The sequence below is a fragment of the Vigna umbellata genome, chromosome 8 (assembly GCF_029865625.1).
Source record: "Vigna umbellata cultivar VRB3 chromosome 8, Vumbellata_1.0, whole genome shotgun sequence".
In the NCBI taxonomy this organism is placed as follows: domain Eukaryota; kingdom Viridiplantae; phylum Streptophyta; class Magnoliopsida; order Fabales; family Fabaceae; genus Vigna; species Vigna umbellata.
In genome coordinates, this window is record NC_142172.1 from 18,750,536 (window position 1) to 18,770,045 (window position 19,510).

At 34.5% G+C, this 19,510-nt stretch overlaps 1 protein-coding gene across 1 annotated transcript; it reads left to right on the forward strand.

Annotated features, from left to right (window-relative positions):
- The first annotated feature begins 1,443 nt into the window (after positions 1–1,443).
- On the forward strand, positions 1,444–19,114 carry LOC124846031 (uncharacterized). Its single transcript, XM_047323242.2, has 14 exons — positions 1,444–1,745; positions 8,218–8,584; positions 8,909–9,083; positions 11,121–11,204; positions 11,270–11,511; positions 11,653–11,872; positions 13,946–14,025; positions 14,140–14,224; positions 14,929–15,060; positions 15,150–15,263; positions 15,360–15,407; positions 16,234–16,318; positions 16,889–16,945; positions 18,652–19,114. Exons 2-14 carry the CDS (start codon positions 8,370–8,372, stop codon positions 18,750–18,752), a joined length of 1,638 nt encoding a protein of 545 aa, XP_047179198.1. The 5' UTR covers positions 1,444–1,745; positions 8,218–8,369; the 3' UTR covers positions 18,753–19,114.
- The last annotated feature ends 396 nt before the right edge of the window (positions 19,115–19,510 follow it).

Genomic DNA, 19,510 nt, shown 5'->3' on the forward strand with positions numbered 1-19,510 from the left:
ACTTACATATTTATATATTATAACTAAATTTTAATAATTTAGTATGTTAAATTATTATTTATCATATTATTAATATATTTTCCATTTATGCATTATTCTAATAAAAACTTAGATCCATAAAATTGATCATATTAATATAACTACTTCTCAAAGAATACGCACTCTTCTATAAACTCTAATATAAATGATCATATAAAAATCTTAACTTACTACTATTAGAATCTTGTTTGTTAATCCACGCTTAAAATTCAAGAGAGATGAAAACCTTTATTAAACTTTAAAAACTTATAAAGTAATATTCCCAAAACTATATATCTTTAAACTAACCTTCGAATCTCAAAGAAAAAATATTTCTGTTAGGTGTAACCGATATTTTAGTATGCAAACAATATATGCTATTTGGTACACACATTATTTATTATTTTCATATTTCTAACCGTAATTAACTGAGATGGTTTTGGAACGGTCCTTACAAATATAATTAATTCTATTAATCTAATAACCTATACAAAATTATTCACTGTAAACATACGTTATTTTTATTAACTTAATAATCTATACAAAGTTATTCATTATAAATATTAATTATGCAGTGAAAAATTATAAATATTATAAAAAACAATAAATATAACTAATATTATCTATACTGTTATGAATTTTTTATGTATATATTTTGTTTATAGAATAAATAATTATTTTTTGTCAATTTTATTTTTTAGCTGACATTTTTAAAATTTTACCGTTCCATTTGATCGTGTTTTTTAAATTTAACCATTTTTTAAAATTAAAATAATTATTTATAAAAAAACATTAAAAAAAAATTAAAAATTACCTACAATAAAATTACATTTTGGTGTATATATTTTGTTTCTAATTTTATCTTTTAAGTATATTTTTTAAATCAAAATAATTATTTATAACAGTTTTATCTTTTAGTCACCGTATAGTCACAAGTGATATCAAACACGTTACATGTATAGAAATATTAAATATTAAAATTAAATTTAATATTAAAATTAAATTAAACATTAAAATGAAATTAAATATTAAAATTAAATGTATTAAATGTTCAACGTATATTTAATTTATTAATATTGATATATTTTGAAAGTTTAGCAATAACACTAAATGACCATTAGAGAACTTGAACTCACCTTGAATTCTTGAAATAATGTTTTGAATTGAAGTCTTGTAATTCTTTAAAACCCATTTAAAGCTTAAATTTGTGATCATTAACAAAAGTTAAACGCTTTGCACTTATGAAGTGAGTATGATAAAAGAAAGTAACTTTTAATAGAAAGAAATTGAATTTAGAAGATTAGAAATAAATTTAGAGCGTGTTTAGTCGTGGATGTTTGAAAATCGAAAGAATTAATGAATCCGTGTTATTAGGGTAACAACAAAAGGAGGAAGAAAAAGAAAAGAAGAGAAAGAAACGTAGTGTGTTGTGTTGGGTAAGGTGGAATAGAAAGAAAGGAAAGAAGAAAGAACTCGGTTTCCGCTGTGTAATCCAATATCCATCCAACTTTAATATTATTCTAAAAGTGCCTTCCAACTTTCAACTGTGAACTTTCAACTCACAACAAAACAAAAAGCTAAAACCAGCAAATTGAATCGCATTCACATCACTGTCACTACCACCATCGTCATCATCAACCACAACAACTACAACAAAGCAAACTGCTTCTCTACGCTCATCCACCCCCCTTTCTTCACTTCTTTCTCTCGCAACTTCCAGATTCAAGGTTCCTTTTTTCCTCCTTTTTCAATCCAAAATTGTACTTTTGCTGCTGCTGTTGAATCAGTTTTGACTTTGATTCTTGGTTTTGTTTATTTGTTCTTTTGGGTGTGTCTGTGGGGGTCCTATCGTATTTCTGTCACTGGGTCGGTGGGAACATGTGGGGAAAGGGAAAAAATCGTTTTTTTTTGGGATTATCCAAAAAGGCTGTGTTTTGACCATGTTCCTTGCTTCCCAGAAGAGTGTTTTTGAAATGCATAGGGAATTGTTTGATTACAATGCGCTGGATAGGTATTCTGGCTTTTGATTTCGTTGGTTTTGGATATGATATCCTTGTGTGTGTATTTTGTGTGCGCTCTTGAAGAAACCTAGAAGTTATGGAAAGGCTTGATGGTATGGAAAATCAGATGGTTTTGGAAGATTTGTTGTGAAATCGGGATTGTTGGGAAATGCTTCAGTTTTCTGAAATTTGTGACTGGTGGCTTCACTTTTGAAACATTTTTGTCTTGTTTGTTAAATTCTCGAGTTAACTCCTTAATTTGTGAACTCTTAAGAGTTTATGGTTCTGATTAGAGAAAATGAGTTAAGTTGCAAATGAAACTACTTTTAGATGAGCTTAAGTAATGTCATTCTTAGAGTGAACAAGCGAGGGAACAAGCTTGAAATCGATTGAAAATTTTGCCCCCCATTGAACTGAAAATGACAGTGTTGTACTAGGGTTCAAATGATTTCAATATTTTACCTCTTTTTCAAATATTTTCAATTTTGGAACATATGTTTTGATAAATTTATATATGATTTTTTCATTTATATGGTTTGATCTTATTCAGTGCTAATAATGTACCATCCAACTTTATTATTGTTATTTGCTACTTGTCTTTTTGATGAAGTGGAAATTTTAATTCTTGCCATGTTAAGTGTATTATGCTATGCATATGTATCATTAATAGTTTTCTATATGGAGTTTTATACTAGGTAAGTATTCCAAGCATATATTTTTGGGAGCCCATAAGTTTTCTAATAGAAAAACCATATCATTCTGGTTTAAATACCACGTAATCAATAACAGAATGGTAGCATAGCAGAGGAATCTTTTCTGTTATTAGTGGACATTCTAGAACAACAATGAGCTGTCAATAGGTAGTACAAAAATATGCTTTTATCATTCAAGATTTTAGGTCACACCTTTTCCCTTTTTGCACAGTATATATATGATGTAATCATTTTGAGAATGAATATACAGAGTTTTATGCAGATTACCTTTCTTCCTTTTTTTACTGTCATGGTTTCTGTTATGGTATCAAGAGCCATCTAAAGGTTCAAGCTTTTTCTAGCTTACCTCTTTCATGGCCGATTCAGGATCCTCTGGAAATGAGGACGAAAATATTCTACCTCCTCCTCTCTTTGTTGATCCCAACCAAAATCCTTCCAGCCCCTTCTACATACACCCAAGTGAGAGCCCTTCATCTGTTGTGGTCTCCCCACCTCTTTCGGCCAACAACTTCCAGTCATGGTCTCGTTCCTTCCGAATGGCCCTCATCTCTAAAAACAAGATGGGTTTCCTCAATGGCAACATCCCCATCCCAGCACCCACTGATCCCTTACACCCCTCTTGGGAAAGATGTAACACTCTATTAATGTCATGGATCCTCAATTCCCTTTCTCCTTCAATAGCTCAAAGTGTTGTGTTTTTTGAACGAGCTATTGATGTCTGGACTGATCTTCGCGAGCGTTTTTCTCAAGGCGATTTGCTTCGAGTCGCTGAGTTACAGGAAGAAATCTATTTTCTCAAACAAGGTGCGCTTTCCGTCACCGACTTCTACACCCATCTAAAATCACTCTGGGAAGAGTTGGACAACTACCGAACCCTGACCCCTTGTTCTTGCTCTGCTCGCACCTACCATTCACAAGACTTCATTATCCGCTTTCTGAAAGGGCTCGACGATCGATTTGCCATGGTTCGCTCACAAATCTTATTACTTGACCCTCTTCCCTCTGCTAATCGTGTTTTCTCCATGATCATCCAACATGAGCGCCAACAGCATCACCCGTCTTCTCCCATGGAAACCAATCCCTTCATCAATGTCATCTCTGGTAAAGGTCGAGGCCATCCACAGCAAGGGGGGACAAAACCAACTCGCAAATGTGAATTTTGTGGCCGCCTCGGACACACCATTGATTCGTGCTTCCAGAAAAACAACATCAACCCGACAAAGTGCACCCATTGTGATCGTGTTGGACATAGCAGTGATGTGTGTTATACCAAATTTGGCTATCCCCCTGGACATCCCAAATATCCAGGAAAACCACGCCTTTTCAATAACAAATACACCTTTGGTAGCAGCGGCACAACCGTCGGAGGCAACGTGAATAATGTTACTGCATCTTCCTCTTCAGATGCTGCGCCGGCCCTAATTCATGAAGGAGAAAGAAAAGATGTTTCAACTCTGGGCCAAGGGCTTCACATTACTACGGCCCAATTCCAACAACTAATGAGCCTTCTTAACAAAGCTTCTGGATCTGGTGGGGGAAACTCAGAAATCCCTTCAAGGGCCAATCTCACTCACTCAAACTCAAACCAATCTCACAACTCTGGTCTTGACAGTAGGTTTATTTCCATTAACACCGCACATACACTCAATAATTTTTCACACACCACACCATGGGTAATTGATTCCGGAGCCACCGATCACATCACAAATTCATTAGATCACTTTTTTGAGTATTCTGAAATCCAGCCATTAAACATCAATCTACCAAATGGGTCTACTGTTCAGGCCCATATATCTGGAAGCATACAATTTTCTCCGGATTTCATTATTCATGATGTTCTTCTTGTTCCAAATTTTATTTTTAATTTATTATCTCTTCCTAAATTATTAACTACTGTTCCTTGCCGTATAATTTTTTCAAATGAGTTCTCTAATGTTCTTTGTCAAATACAGGACATGAACACATTGAAGATGATTGGTTCAGCTAACTTAAAGGAAGGACTTTTTCATTTGACAATCGGAAAGGAAAGACGCCCATCTACCAACAATACTACCACCACCATCAATAACTCCAACCTTTGGCATTTTAGATTAGGACACTTATCTAGTAGCCGTCTTAATGTCTTGAATCAACAATTTCCTTTTATTTCAAAGGATTCTCATGAAATCTGTGACATTTGTCATTTAGCTAAACAAAAGAAATTGCCTTATTCTCCTAGCTCTAGTAGAGGTTCTAAAATTTTTGAATTGATTCATATGGATATTTGGGGCCCCTTTTCCAAAACATCTATTCATGGGCACAAGTATTTCCTCACTATACTTGATGATTTTAGTAGATATACATGGGTTGTTCTATTAAAATCAAAAGGTGAAGTGAGAATGCATATACAAAATTTTATCAACTTAGTTGAAAATCAATTTGAAACCACAATTAAATGTATCCGATCCGATAATGGACCGGAATTTTTTCTAAAAGACCTTTTCAATTCTAAAGGAATTATACATCAAACTAGTTGTGTTTACACACCTCAACAAAATGGGAGAGTGGAACGCAAACACCAGCATATTCTCAATGTTGCCAGGGCCCTCATGTTTCAATCCAAAATCCCATCAAATTTTTGGTCCTATGCTATCAAACATGCTGTGTTTATCATTAACCGTGTTCCCTCACCCATCATTTCATATAAAACACCTTTTGAACTTCTAAATAAAGTTCCGCCTGATTTTTCAATGATCAAAATCTTTGGTTGTTTATGTTATGCATCCACTCACAATCAAATTCATAAATTTGAACCTCGATCTAGAAAAGGTGTTTCTTTGGGTTTACAAAATGGCACAAAAGGATATGTTATTCTAGACATTAATACAAGAGAAATTTTCATTTCTAGAAACGTTATTTTCCATGAAACAGTTTTTCCTTTCCACACTTCTCCCTCACTCCCTACACTTATAACCCAACATACCTTAACCATAGAACCAAACCCAGATTCTCAATCCACACCACAAGAAAAACCCCCAGAAACTCATCGCCCCAACCCAAACACGTCTTCATCTTTACCAGAACAAAGTTTCTCCCTTTTCCCTGAAACCACAACCTCCAACCCTAATTCCATTTCACCAGAAATCCAAACCCGCCACACACCAACCCCAATTGATGTCCCACCATCGCGCCGTTCAAAACGTGACACCCATCCTCCTCCATACCTTTCCGAATATCAATACAAGCTTCCTTCCCTTAAGTCTGCACAATCATCCACAAGATGTTCACATCCGATTCAAAGTTTTATCTCATACACCAATGTCTCCCCTTCACATCATCGTTTTCTCATGGCCATATCTTCTGAGTGTGAACCCGCCAGTTTCTATGAAGCAGTGAAGCTACAGTGTTGGCGTGACGCCATGCAATGTGAGATCAAAGCCCTCGAGTTGAATCATACTTGGGATGTGGTTGAAACTCCTCCCTCTGTTCGACCCATAGGTTGCAAGTGGGTATACAAAATCAAGAGGTTACCCGATGGAAGCATAGAGCGCTACAAAGCGCGATTGGTAGCAAAGGGGTATTCACAAATTGAAGGCATCGATTATTTCGAAACATTCTCCCCTGTCGTCAAAATGACCACTGTTCGTATAATCCTTGCCCTAGCTTCTATCAACGACTGGCACATCCAACAATTAGATGTCAGTAATGCTTTCCTACATGGAGACCTTGTGGAGGATGTCTACATGGAGATGCCACCGGGATTATCAGGATATCGTTCTGGTCAAAGCTGCAAATTGCGCAAATCCCTCTACGGGCTGAAGCAATCAAGCAGGAAATGGTATGAAAAGTTATCTAATTTATTGCTAATATGTGGTTATAAACAAGCTCATGCTGACCATAGTCTCTTCACCAAAAAGCATGGTTCAGTTTTTACTGCCTTGATAATATATGTGGATGATATTGTGCTAACTGGTAACTCTGTCCAAGAAATCAACCACATTAAACAGATCCTTCACAGCAATTTTCATATCAAGGATTTAGGAAAGCTCAAGTACTTTCTAGGAATTGAAGTGGCTCACTCTTCAAAGGGGATTTCACTTTGTCAACGCAAGTACTGCTTAGACTTGCTTATGGATTCAGGAATGCTTGGCTGCAAACCCTCTTCCACTCCAATGGACAGTACTCTTAGGCTTCGCAATGATGCTTCTGGCTATCTTGATGATCCCTTGCCATATAGGCGCCTTGTCGGCCGATTGGTTTATTTGACAAATACTCGGCCTGACATTGTTTTTGCAACACAACAACTGAGTCAATTCATGTCCAAGCCCACCAAAGCTCATCATGCTGCAGCCATGCATGTTCTTCGTTACCTTAAAGGTTGCCCAGGTACAGGTCTATTCTTCCCTAGAATCTGTCCTACTCACGTCTCTGGTTTTAGTGATGCTGATTGGGCCACCTGTGTGGATTCAAGACGTTCTATCACGGGTTATTGTTTTTTTATTGGAAGCTCTCTTATCTCATGGAAAACCAAGAAACAAACCACTGTATCACGATCATCCTCCGAGGCTGAATATAGAGCCCTCGCTTCCGCTACTTGCGAGCTACAATGGATCATTTATTTGCTCAAAGATCTCCATATTTTCCCCTCTCAGATTTCTCTACTTTACTGTGACAATAACAGTGCCCTTCACATTGCTGCCAATCCCGTATTCCATGAAAGAACGAAACATCTGGATATAGACTGTCACATTGTGCGTGAAAAATCCCAAGAAGGCTTGATGAAACTACTCCCTGTTCCTTCCGCCAACCAGCTCGCGGATATTTTCACAAAAGCCTTACCTCCACATTCCTTCAAGCTAAACTTATCCAAGCTGCAGTTGCACAACATTTTTGCACCTCCAGCTTGTGGGGGGCTAATAGAAAAACCATATCATTCTGGTTTAAATACCACGTAATCAATAACAGAATGGTAGCATAGCAGAGGAATCTTTTCTGTTATTAGTGGACATTCTAGAACAACAATGAGCTGTCAATAGGTAGTACAAAAATATGCTTTTATCATTCAAGATTTTAGGTCACACCTTTTCCCTTTTTGCACAGTATATATATGATGTAATCATTTTGAGAATGAATATACAGAGTTTTATGCAGATTACCTTTCTTCCTTTTTTTACTGTCATGGTTTCTGTTATTTTCTTCGACTCACAAGTTTGACAATGATGCGTTTAGGTTTAAATTTTACTTTCAGTACTGCAGTTTCTCTGATAGTTCCTTTACTTGAAGTTGGATTAGTTATGATCAACCTTTTCATCTGATTTATCCTTTACTTGCTTAACAAACGAACTATTGAGTTATTTTTGTTTTCTTTTCTTTTATTGGTGTTTCCTATTTAATGAAAATTGAATGCTGCTTCTATACTTGAATGAGTGTTAAAGTTTTAATTCCGATCAGCTATTACTTTGTGGTGGATTGTTAGCTGAGTGTTGTTTATTTTCTTCTTTGGACAGACATAGCAATTGATGTGCCTTGAGTTATTCTGGTGAAGAATAGTAGTACCTTGTTTTTCATGTCTGATAAAACGAGATCCTTATTTGGCAAAGCTTTTGATCTTTAGTAAAGTAGAAACACAAAACAGAGACATAAGAGGTGAACGAATAAAATGGAAACTACAAGGCGGTGGTTTAGTAAGTTCAAGGGAAATGATAAAATGAAGTCTGCAAAAGAAACTACAGGCGTGACCAAAGAAGGGCCAAAGCCCCCAACAAATGAAGAACCGCCTTCAAATGTAACCAAACAGAAGGTTGAAGCTGCAAAGCAGTACATAGAAAATCATTACAAGAAGCAGATGCAAAGCCTGCAGGAGAGGAAGGAAAGGTATCTTTACTTCAAATTATATATTTTAGGCCATGATGACAATTCAATCTAGTGTTCTTGATGAGTTCTGTACATATGAAGTAATTTTCTAGCATGCTTATTGTCATCTCTGAGCTGGTTGAAATGTGTTTTCCTTACTGCTGCTGCTTTTTTTTTTTCCAAGCAAGCTCTCTTCCAACTGATTCTGGAATATAGTTTTGCGTGAGATCTTCTCTAATGGTCTCTGAAGTGACGTGTTATTATGTGCTAATAGCTAACGGAAATGGAGATTGTTTTAAGTCTTTAATAAGACCTGAATTATTGTTTTTTTTTTTTTTTTTGCAGACGTAATATGCTAGAAAAGAAGTTGGCAGATGCCGAAGTGTCTGAGGAAGAGCAGCACAACTTGCTTCAGTATTTAGAGAAAAAGGAGAGGGAGTACATGCGGCTTCAGAGACATAAGATGGGGGCTGATGATTTTGAGCCGCTGACTATGATTGGAAAGGGTGCATTTGGAGAGGTATACACTATCTTTATATGTATTTAAATGAAACTATCTTTATATATCCAAGTAAAACCATCTTTATGTATGACCTTAATAATTTTTATATTAACAGATGTTGGCAATAATGTTATAGTAGCAAGTGTTGTTAAAATTGTGATTTAACTCGTTGACTTGTACAATTCTACGAATTTTGGCCCCTAGAGCGAGCTAACTTGCAGTTGCAGCCAGGTCAGATTGCTTCTGGATTGTGATCTTGACCATGTAATCACAGGATCAATGACCTTGAACGAGAGTTTCCACTTTTCTGTTAGGTTCCAAAAACTTATATTATTAGTCTCTGCCTTTCTATTCTGCGAGTGCAACAAAGCCATCTTTCTCTCACCCTCTATTTTCCTAGGTGGATAGCCTTGACTTTTATCCTTCAGCATTAATGCTAGAACAGGGTGTTGGTCGGATCCATGACGGCAATTGTCCATATTCTTAATTGCAGCTATCATCGCTGTTCTGGCTGTAGGTTACGCAAAAGGCTGAATGATGCAATATTATTGGAATGATAAATTTTATTGTCTTTTTTTGTTTCTATTAGAATTAGGGAGTAGAAATGATGTCTGAGAACTCTTTTTTTAGGGTAATAGGTTGTAATGAACTGAAATTGGCAATAGTTAGCCCGAAACGGGTACATGCAATATGTATGGTGATTTTCTAATTTATGTTTCATAATTGAATGAATTTCGGTTTTCTGATTTATATATCATAATTGCCATTACTTTTTTCTTTCTTTTCAAATTTAAATGTGCTGTTTTTAATCAACTGAAAGGAAAGAAGGTTAATTGTATTCACATTTATCGGCTATTTCTTATTAATATTTATGGTTATGATTTTCCAATTTAAGATAGTTTAATGTTTTGCTTTAGAGGTTGTTTTCTTTACAATATTTTTTTGTATGCATATACATGTGTGTATCAGTATAATTTTTCCTTTTAGGTAGGTCCTATGTAAAATCTTGAGTAGATTGCATTGAGTACTGTTACCTCCAGTGACTAAAAGGAGTTGACTGATATGTATATGTGGTGGCTGGTGATGTTGACTGCAATTTGAAACCATAAACTCTGATTACAAGTTTATAGCTCTCTTTGACAATCAAATCGGTTTTGTTCTTCTCTTTTTTCATTGCTTTTCCTGATATTTGGAGGTAGAATTGCTAATTATATTGAATAATGACACTCATATTAGTTATTTAACTTTGCTATATTAACAGGAACTGAAATTTACTATTAATGTTTGATGGGAATTTATGGAACTAGCCTTGATTGCAGTGAGATTAGTATAAGAAAGAAGCAAGTAGAAACTGCAAAAAGAAAATCTACTGAGAATGCTCCATGCTCAGTGACAAAAATCACCCTCCTCACTTGCTCCTCACCCCCATCATATCCATGTCATCTGCATGATTTCCCCATATCTTCCTCTCCAATCCCCTCGTTACCGTTGTCCATTCTGTTAGTCCCCCTGCACTGTTTCTGTAATAGAATTCTCCTTCTCAATTATACCCTTAACCCCTTCTTTCTCATGAAAAAAAGTTGGAGACCCAGCTGCCATTGGCCCATCGTTTTTATATTGCACTTGTTTCTATTACACATGTTAGAAATTTTCAGATTAAGGATATAACTATGGTATGCTAGGGAGAAGTGGTCTTTCAAAGTGGGATATTGGTATTTCAAAATTCGTAGTGATGATGAAGTTTAAAATCAAGAACCTTCAATTTAACGATTTAAAGAACCATTGTATTTTGACATTGTGCTGGTTTAAACTCTATAGGATTGCTGAATTATATGAATTATTTTAGTTGCAAAGAAAACTCTAGTTTGTGTTATGCATATTAGCTGTTTCCACCATTGAGTAGCATGTGAAGTTTTATGAAGGATTTGGCTTGGAGACATAGTGCTGTTATTGCATAGCTTCTTTGGCAAGTAATGAGTATTTTTTTGAAACTCTGATTTTTATATAAACTTATCTAATGATTTTTTACAATGTTGCAATTCCACCTATTCATAGGTTAGAGTCTGCCGGGAGAAGGCTACTGGTCATGTATATGCTATGAAGAAGCTTAAGAAATCTGAGATGCTTCGTCGTGGCCAGGTATTGAAATGATCACATTGTTAGAGTAAATTGTGTTTTCTTAAACTTATTGGATACTTTTTCAGGTTGAACATGTCAAAGCTGAGAGAAACCTGCTTGCTGAAGTTGACAGCAATTGCATTGTTAAACTTTATTGTTCCTTTCAAGATGAGGAATATTTATATCTCATAATGGAGTATCTACCTGGTGGAGATATGATGACATTGCTGATGCGGAAGGATATACTGACAGAAGATGAAGCCAGATTCTATGTTGGGGAGACTGTCCTAGCCATAGAGTCCATTCATAAACATAATTATATTCATAGGTAAACTCAAAGTTGTAAACAATAATGTCAAATGATGTAAAACTGTAGTATCCTTTTATGACATGGATCACCGGTACTTAGAGTGGTCTTCTTTTGGATCTATAAATACTTTTCATAGTTTGAATTTTAAATGCATTCCAGAGATATCAAGCCTGACAACTTGCTGCTAGATAGAAATGGTCACATGAAGTTATCAGATTTTGGATTATGTAAACCACTAGACTGCAGTAATCTTCAAGAAAAGGACTTTTCTGTTGGAAATAACCGAAGTGGAGCCCTCCAAAGTGATGGACGTCCAGTGGCTCCTAAACGAACTCAACAGGAACAACTGCAGCATTGGCAGAAAAATCGACGAATGCTTGTAAGACCCTCAGTATTAGTTTTCACATACATTTATGATCATTTTAATTCCTTGTTTAATTTCAAGCCAGAACCATTTCTAGGATTAAATAAACAATTAATTGTTAATTACTTACAGGTTTTGGATGCTGATATGTTTATTTTTATAGGCATGTTTTAGGTGGATATGAAAGTGATACACCACCTCTCATTAGGAAAGTGTATGTAAGAAGATAGAGGAACAAAAATAACGATTGGGATACAAATACAGTTGGAACTAACTCGGAGCAATTAGAGTAGTTATAACTAACTGGAATACATTTTTAATGAACTAAGAGTAGTTATAGTTTTAATTAACTGTTCAGTAGTTAGTAGTATAAATAGGAGGTTGATCAAAGAAGGGAGGCTGTGGTTGTAGTGTATATTGGGAAAGTTTTTGGCCCTCTTGAAATTTACATCATTTCCTCTTGGGTTTAAGGATGACAACACTCTTGAATTTTACATAAGAGGGTCAAATAAAAATTGGATAAAATAAATATAGAAAAATAGTAAAAATGATCAAATGTGTGCCTTAGAAAAAAGTTACTAAACTAAGGGTCAAAGTGTTACAAAAAGGTTAACCAATTCATACAAGAATCCAAAATTCCTTAACAAATGTCCCTCCTTCAAAGGCCGACACCTGGCAGCTCGGTGAATTTGGGACTCCTCTTCGTAGGAGTAGGAGGCTCAACAAGGTTTGAACTCGAGACATTGGTTTTGTTGTAAGGCTCTACTACCATTCTTATGAAAAGGTTAACCTGTTCATACAAGGATCCAAAATTCCTTAACAGAAAGAAAGTTAATATAAGTTTGTTGGGTTACCTAATAAACTAAAGTTATTTTAGTAATTTAAAATGCAGATGGGTACGAGGCCATTTATTAGGATGAGGATTGGATGAATATGTAAAATACCCATTCCCGTCCCTATACCCAATTTAGAGAATAAGGTATTATCCATATTCATACTTGTACCCACTCACTGCAGAGATTTCCTATCAAAATTTGGACAGGTTCGAACAATACCTATAGGAACAAGTTCATTTGTCATTTGGAGAAAGGATCCCCCAGTAGAAAATTGTATTCTTTTTGTAATCTTGTTTGAAACTCTAAATCTTTTACCAATTACTAGTTCATCCTATCAACTTGTATTGGAGGTGGTTAGTCAAACAGAACAAGGCATTTATGATGAAATCCAAAAGTGGATTCAAAAGTGAACAGTATGGAGAAAATCTAGCATGAATTACAAAGGCAGGCCACAGAAGATGACAAATAGTGCAGAACATGGTTATAACCATGCGATAGGTGTTGGACCAGTCGAAGGAGCTGCGCAAGGGAACAATGGGATCTAACTGAAATATATTTGGAAATAGATAGGATGAAGGAGCTGTACTAGAAAAGGGTAACTACAGAGGGCAGGTCAAACTAGAAAAACTTGAAGAAGCAAAGTATTTGGAAAAGAGAAGCTATGTTTAAGGTGGGATGAAAATTTTTAATATCTACATGACTGCAAGATCAAGCAATTCTGGATTATGTTGAATTTGAATTTTGGTCCCAATACCTTAATAATATGAAATTATTGGGTGGTCTTTCACCAAAATCAGGGACTGATGTTAATGATAGGGATCAAAATTCAAAAGGTTGAATGTATACGCGCACATATCCAATAAACAAACTCTAAAGGGGTACCAAGTGCATGGGACTCGCACCGAGTTACTATATTTTTTTTTTGTCATATTTTGGTTAAGTGTTCATTTTAATATGCTTTGGCTTGATGGGGCTATTAAAATATCTATAAAATATCTTTACGGACCTTTGGTGGAGAGAATGTAGTTTTGTTTGGTCATTTATGCTATTTTATTTGAACTAGAAGTGTATATCTAAGTCTTAGTATAAACAGGGGTTAGTGCCCTGTCTTTTGGAAGATATCATTCGCACTATATGTCAATATACATTTTTGTTATTTGAAGTCTCATTTCTTCCTTCAGTTTAACATGTAAATTGTTGAACACTTGATTTTGCCTCAATTTTAAGCCTTTCTTTCTTTGCAATTACGCAGGCCTATTCTACAGTTGGAACACCTGATTATATTGCTCCAGAAGTTCTGCTGAAGAAAGGATATGGCGTGGAATGTGATTGGTATTAGATATTATGTCTTCTCCTTCTCCATTCAAAATTCTACCCAAGGCCCCCCAATTTCTTGTGAACTTTTTCTTGTTTCAGTTCATTCTGATGTTATGTGGATTCTTCCAGGTGGTCTCTAGGAGCTATAATGTATGAAATGCTTGTGGGGTATCCACCCTTTTACTCAGATGAACCAATGTTGACTTGTAGAAAGGTAACATGCAGAAGCACTCTTAATGGATTCCATTCCAATTATCATGCATTTTGTATGAATTGGATTATGCCATGTATGATTTTGAGTCCATTCTGTTCTGCAAGGTTTAACTGTTTCTCATGGCAATTAGCGTGAAATATTATACATTTCAATAGAATAGATGTATGCACCTGTGCTTTGTAAATGCCTGAGTATTTAAACCATACAATGTAACTATTATTTTGAAGAATTATCTGCTTACTGTTGTACAGAAAATTTTAAGAGTCTTGAACGACATTACCTGTAGCTAAGCATGCAACTTGGTTTAGTAGAAAAATGTGATTGCATATTTTTTAGGTAAATGTAATCTAACAGAGGGAATACAGTTCAGAAAGGTTTGGAAATATTGAATTTGCAAGGAGGCTGCAATTATTGAGTATGAACAAGTTTAAGAAAAAACAATAGGATTTCCTGATTTAGACAATTGTTTCTTTCTCATGATATTTTCTTTCTCCCTTCTTATAGTTTCTTGTTACATGGAAATCATTTGTATCATGCTTTAGTTGCTAGTTATGGCATTTTGTTATTTATAGTAATAGATGAAAATTGACAGTTATCCACTATTTATAATGATCCGAGTTGATTGCTTTTATGGCTTCCTCTTTTTGTAACATTTTTTTTCTTCGTCAATTATAATTGTACCATACATCACCTTCAATATGCAGATAGTAAATTGGAGAACTAATTTGAAATTTCCAGAAGAAGCTAAACTTTCAGTAGAGGCAAAAGATCTTATTTGTAGACTCCTGTGTAATGTAGAGCAGAGGCTTGGAACCAAAGGAGCCTATGAAATAAAGGTGTTGTGGTGTGTTCTTTGCTAAATTTTACAATCTACTTTACAATACAGTTGTACATTAACAAATAAGTGGTTGAGGATTTTGTCCAGGCCCATCCATGGTTCAAAGGCATCGAATGGGACAAACTGTACAAAATGAAAGCTGCTTTCATACCTGAGGTCAATGATGAATTAGATACTCAAAACTTTGAGAAGTTTGAAGAGGTATGTTAGGTGTCTTGGTGTTCATGGATATAGAAGAATTCATTAATTTTTTTGCCACCAATGTCACGCTCTTTTTGTTCTACCAATGATGTATAGGTAGACAAGCAAACTGTAGCTTGCTCAAAAGCAGGGCCCTGGAGAAAGGTTGGTTCTTGTTATTTACATTTTGTATATAGTTGGTCTACAAGAGCTGCTGTAATTGTACCATTTATTAATGTCATTGATGTGGATTGGGCCATTAGATTTGATATTTAGGATTTTTATTCTCGCAATTAGTGTCTTTGTCCTGGGATTTTTTATTGTTACTTTGATTAAGGGATCTTATTCTGTTTTGGATATCTTATTCCAACTTAGAATAGAAATAGTTTATTAAGTTTCTGGATATTGGGTTATAAATAGACCTCTGGGATATATATTTGATTAGATATGTTTTTTGATTAATATACTATATTGAATTTCGGAATTTCCTTCATTCACCGTGTACATATTGAAATCTAGGTTTATGAGGAGTGTACTCTGCCAAGTTCAAATTACACATAATCAGATTATTTTGGGTTATTCATCACAAATAAAGCTGCTAGAATGAGTTTATCTCTCTATTATTTTATGTATCTATCTATCCATTGATCTATCTATTATAAATTTTTGATTAGTTTCTCATGTGATGAAACATCTTGACAATTTAACTTGTATGTAATTGAGAAAATAAGGTGCTTAGAATTGGTTTGAGTAATTTCCAGAAGGTTGATTCATTATCTTTGGAATCTGCTATTATGCTTGTAGCAGATTGCCACTAAAAACATTTGGTTTGCCAATGAATTTACATTGGATGACCCTGGAATTTAACAAAAATTGTTAATGGTAACTCCTATTACAATTTCCTCTTGATTTGAAAATCATGAACCATTAGCTTTACAAGGACCATCGTTAAAGCCCAGGCTGTTACTTAGTTGTGTCGTTTTTGCTGCAGATGCTGCCATCTAAAGATGTTAACTTCGTTGGGTACACATACAAGAATTTGGAAATCGTAAATGATCATGAAATACCAGGAATTGGTATTTACAAATCTCTCTCTCTCTCTCTATATATATATATGTGTGTGTGTGTGTGTACCTATGTATATATCTACATGTGTCATAACTGTTCTACTATGTAACTTTTCATTTCATTTTCATCATTTTCTTTCCAGAACAAAAACATTCCTGTTTGATGTTTTCTTTGTTGTGTTTTAAAGATTCTTTTGACCATTTAATCTAATTGAATATTTGATTCTCTTGTTAATTTAATTTGATTCCAAAGTTGTATAATTGATATTTCATTAACTATTTGTTTTATTGCCATGCAATTAAATGAAGCAGATATGTTTCTAAAGATTGTCTTATTCCCGTGTTATATATATATATATATGGTTTCCTGGATGAGATAATAACTAACTTTGGATCTTGATGCGTTGAGCAATTTTAATTTTGATTTACCATAATTTTTTGGTGAGATCATGCGGGTGAAGCTGGCCCAGTGTAAATAGAGCATTTCTTTCTTTTTTATTTTTTCACTTTATAGCGATCACTGTTCTATTCATCACTGCATTTCTCCTCACAAGTATTTTTTTGTGTGTACATTATCAGCTGAATTGAAGAAGAAGAGCACAAAACCTAAAAGACCATCTATTAAGGCCCTATTTGGTAAGAATATGTTATTCTTTTTGAGATATTTGTCTTTCTATATATCCAGTGAAGTATAAGTGATACTGAATGATTCCATTCTAGAACTGCATATACTTCTTCCTTCTACTTTGTATCACAGGCAGTTCCTTCTTACATATTACAAGACTATATTTTATGTTGTCTTCAAAGGAAATAGATAAAGATATAGAAAAATAGGGGAAAGTAAACCTCAACCATATGATTTTTAACAAAATTTCACCTTCCCTTTTTTTCTCCCAAATCCAAATTATGCAGTTTCTAAGATATATGCATAGAAAAACTCATTATGGCCCTTCAAAGTTTTTATTTTTTTTGCTGTGCACAGATCCTACCTTAGATCCCTTTACTTTAAAAATTTGTAATTTGGATGTTTCCAAAGCCAACTGAAGAATAACATCAACGTGGAACTCCAAAACCGGAGAAAAACCACGATGGTTGTTTAATGACAACCAGAAAATGACTCTGAAAATTTTTGACAGCCTTTTTAGTTGCAATTAAGGCCAATAAAATTCCAAGTTTTCCCCTAATACCATATTGAATATAACAAAAACTGTACGAGATTAATCCCCCTTGTGTAGAAAATACACACAGTTATTGTATTTATAATAAAATAAATATGGACTAAGCCCACGATACAAATAAAAAATAATAACAAAGTAATTATTGAAGATAAAAGATAAATATAAGATATCTAATAATCTTATATATCAAACACGATCGATAACCCCAAAACTAAGCTGAAATGTAGAATCATCACTCAAACAACTAAAGATTACTTACAGTCTATAAAAAATCTTGTTATGCGTGATAAACTAAAAACACTATGCAAAGAATTAAACTAGCTAGGGTATCCATACCTATATACAAGGAAGTTGCTCCTAGAATTAACTACTAGATGTAGAAATTGCAACGAATTAAAAATTTATAATGGCTGTTACTAGAACAATCCTAAAACAGAGACTTTGAAATTTAGAACTGAACTAGAAAACTGAAACTGCAAACTAAAACTACCTCAGTAACTGGACACATTAAATTCTTCTGCACTGAAGAAGACATCTTGAGAATTCGTGCCCACTTTGGGGTCAAATGGTTTCCGAAAAGAAAGCAGCTATATGTGCAGAATCATAATTCAATGCATTCAATACACCATCACAGAATAATACTCCTAATCATAAATCCCTAAAAACCAGAGAATTAAAGCATGAATGAAACACTGAATATAAGAAAACCATGCACATTGACAACTCTCCTATGTTTTATGACCCCCAAGTATACCCACACTCTTCAAAGCAAAAATTTAACCCAAACCTTACAACACTCTACTACAAGAGTATAAGAAAAGTCAAATACAAAGTATTTTTGAATTGGGAACTAAAACCTTGAACCTAGAGTCCATTATATAGTTACTAAAACTCACGTCATTGTTTATCTTAGGTGATGTGGGTCTTTCCAAGATGTAACACCAACTCTTGTGTCCCAATAGTGGACGAGATGAACACTGAATCACTTCAGATAATGTGTGTATATAAAAAATGCTTTAGAAACTGCCATAAAGCAGATTATTAAGTGGTTTTAGAAGTTCACAAGTCACGATAATTTCCTCATGCAGTTGCTGTTACTTTGTCACTATATCTTCTGGTTTGGCTTGACAGATTCTCTAATAAATTAGTTTTATTGTGATACAGAGGATGAATCAGCTGTGGCTGCGAATCAACCTGTCAGAGGGAGCTTCTTAAACCTCTTACCTCCTCAAATGGAAGTTCCTGAAAAAAGTGAATCACAGTGATCTATACCAATATTTTTTACAGGATATGTTGAAGACCATGGACACAAACAAATGTGGATGTCTACTGATTGTTCATTTTCTCACATTCTTTTGTTAGATTGGAGTTGATAGATTTGGAAGCCAGCAGATCCTGAAATCTCTGGTTTTGGATGGCTGATTTTTTTGGCTGACTGGTTTTGCGTAGAAAAATGTTATAAGGTGTATATTCCTCAATTCACCTTCTATCAAACTTCTATATGTTAAATATCATACTTTCTTTTTCCTGTAATTATGTTACTGTTGAAGTTGAATTTCTGACAAAGATGTGCAATTCTCACATTTTTATACAATTTATAGATTTTGATTGGTTTGTAGGTTAACAATTTCTGTTATCTGACATTAGGGTCCAAATATACTGCGGAAATCATGCCTTATGTTAGAATAATTAGCTTGTGTGTTTGTTAGCTGTGTGAGTGTTTTCCATTTTAATCTTAGTTGTCTTCTATTGTTATAATCCTATAAATAAAGGATGAAGAAGGGTGAAAAAGCTCTTCACTTATCGAACACAGATCCACTTCTCTTTGTTTTTAATTTCAGTATGGTATTAGAACAACTGTATGAGTCTCTTCCAGTTGTCTTTGTTGTTCATTGATGCTTAAAAATTTCATCTTTTTTGAAGTACCTCAATAAGAAGTCTTGCTCTCCAAATATCAGATATTTCCAATGTCTTTTTAGTTGTTTTCCATTGTTTACCACTGTTGTTCGCAATCAGTCATTGT

Excerpts from the sequence above, each read along its gene's own strand:
- LOC124846031 (XM_047323242.2), top strand. The coding sequence starts at position 8,370 with ATGGAAACTACAAGGCGGTGGTTTAGTAAGTTCAAGGGAAATGATAAA. Across the intron at positions 15,061-15,149 it reads AAGGAGCCTATGAAATAAAG|GCCCATCCATGGTTCAAAGG; the intron begins GTGTTGTGGTGT and ends GATTTTGTCCAG. Across the intron at positions 15,408-16,233 it reads AAGCAGGGCCCTGGAGAAAG|ATGCTGCCATCTAAAGATGT; the intron begins GTTGGTTCTTGT and ends TTTTTGCTGCAG.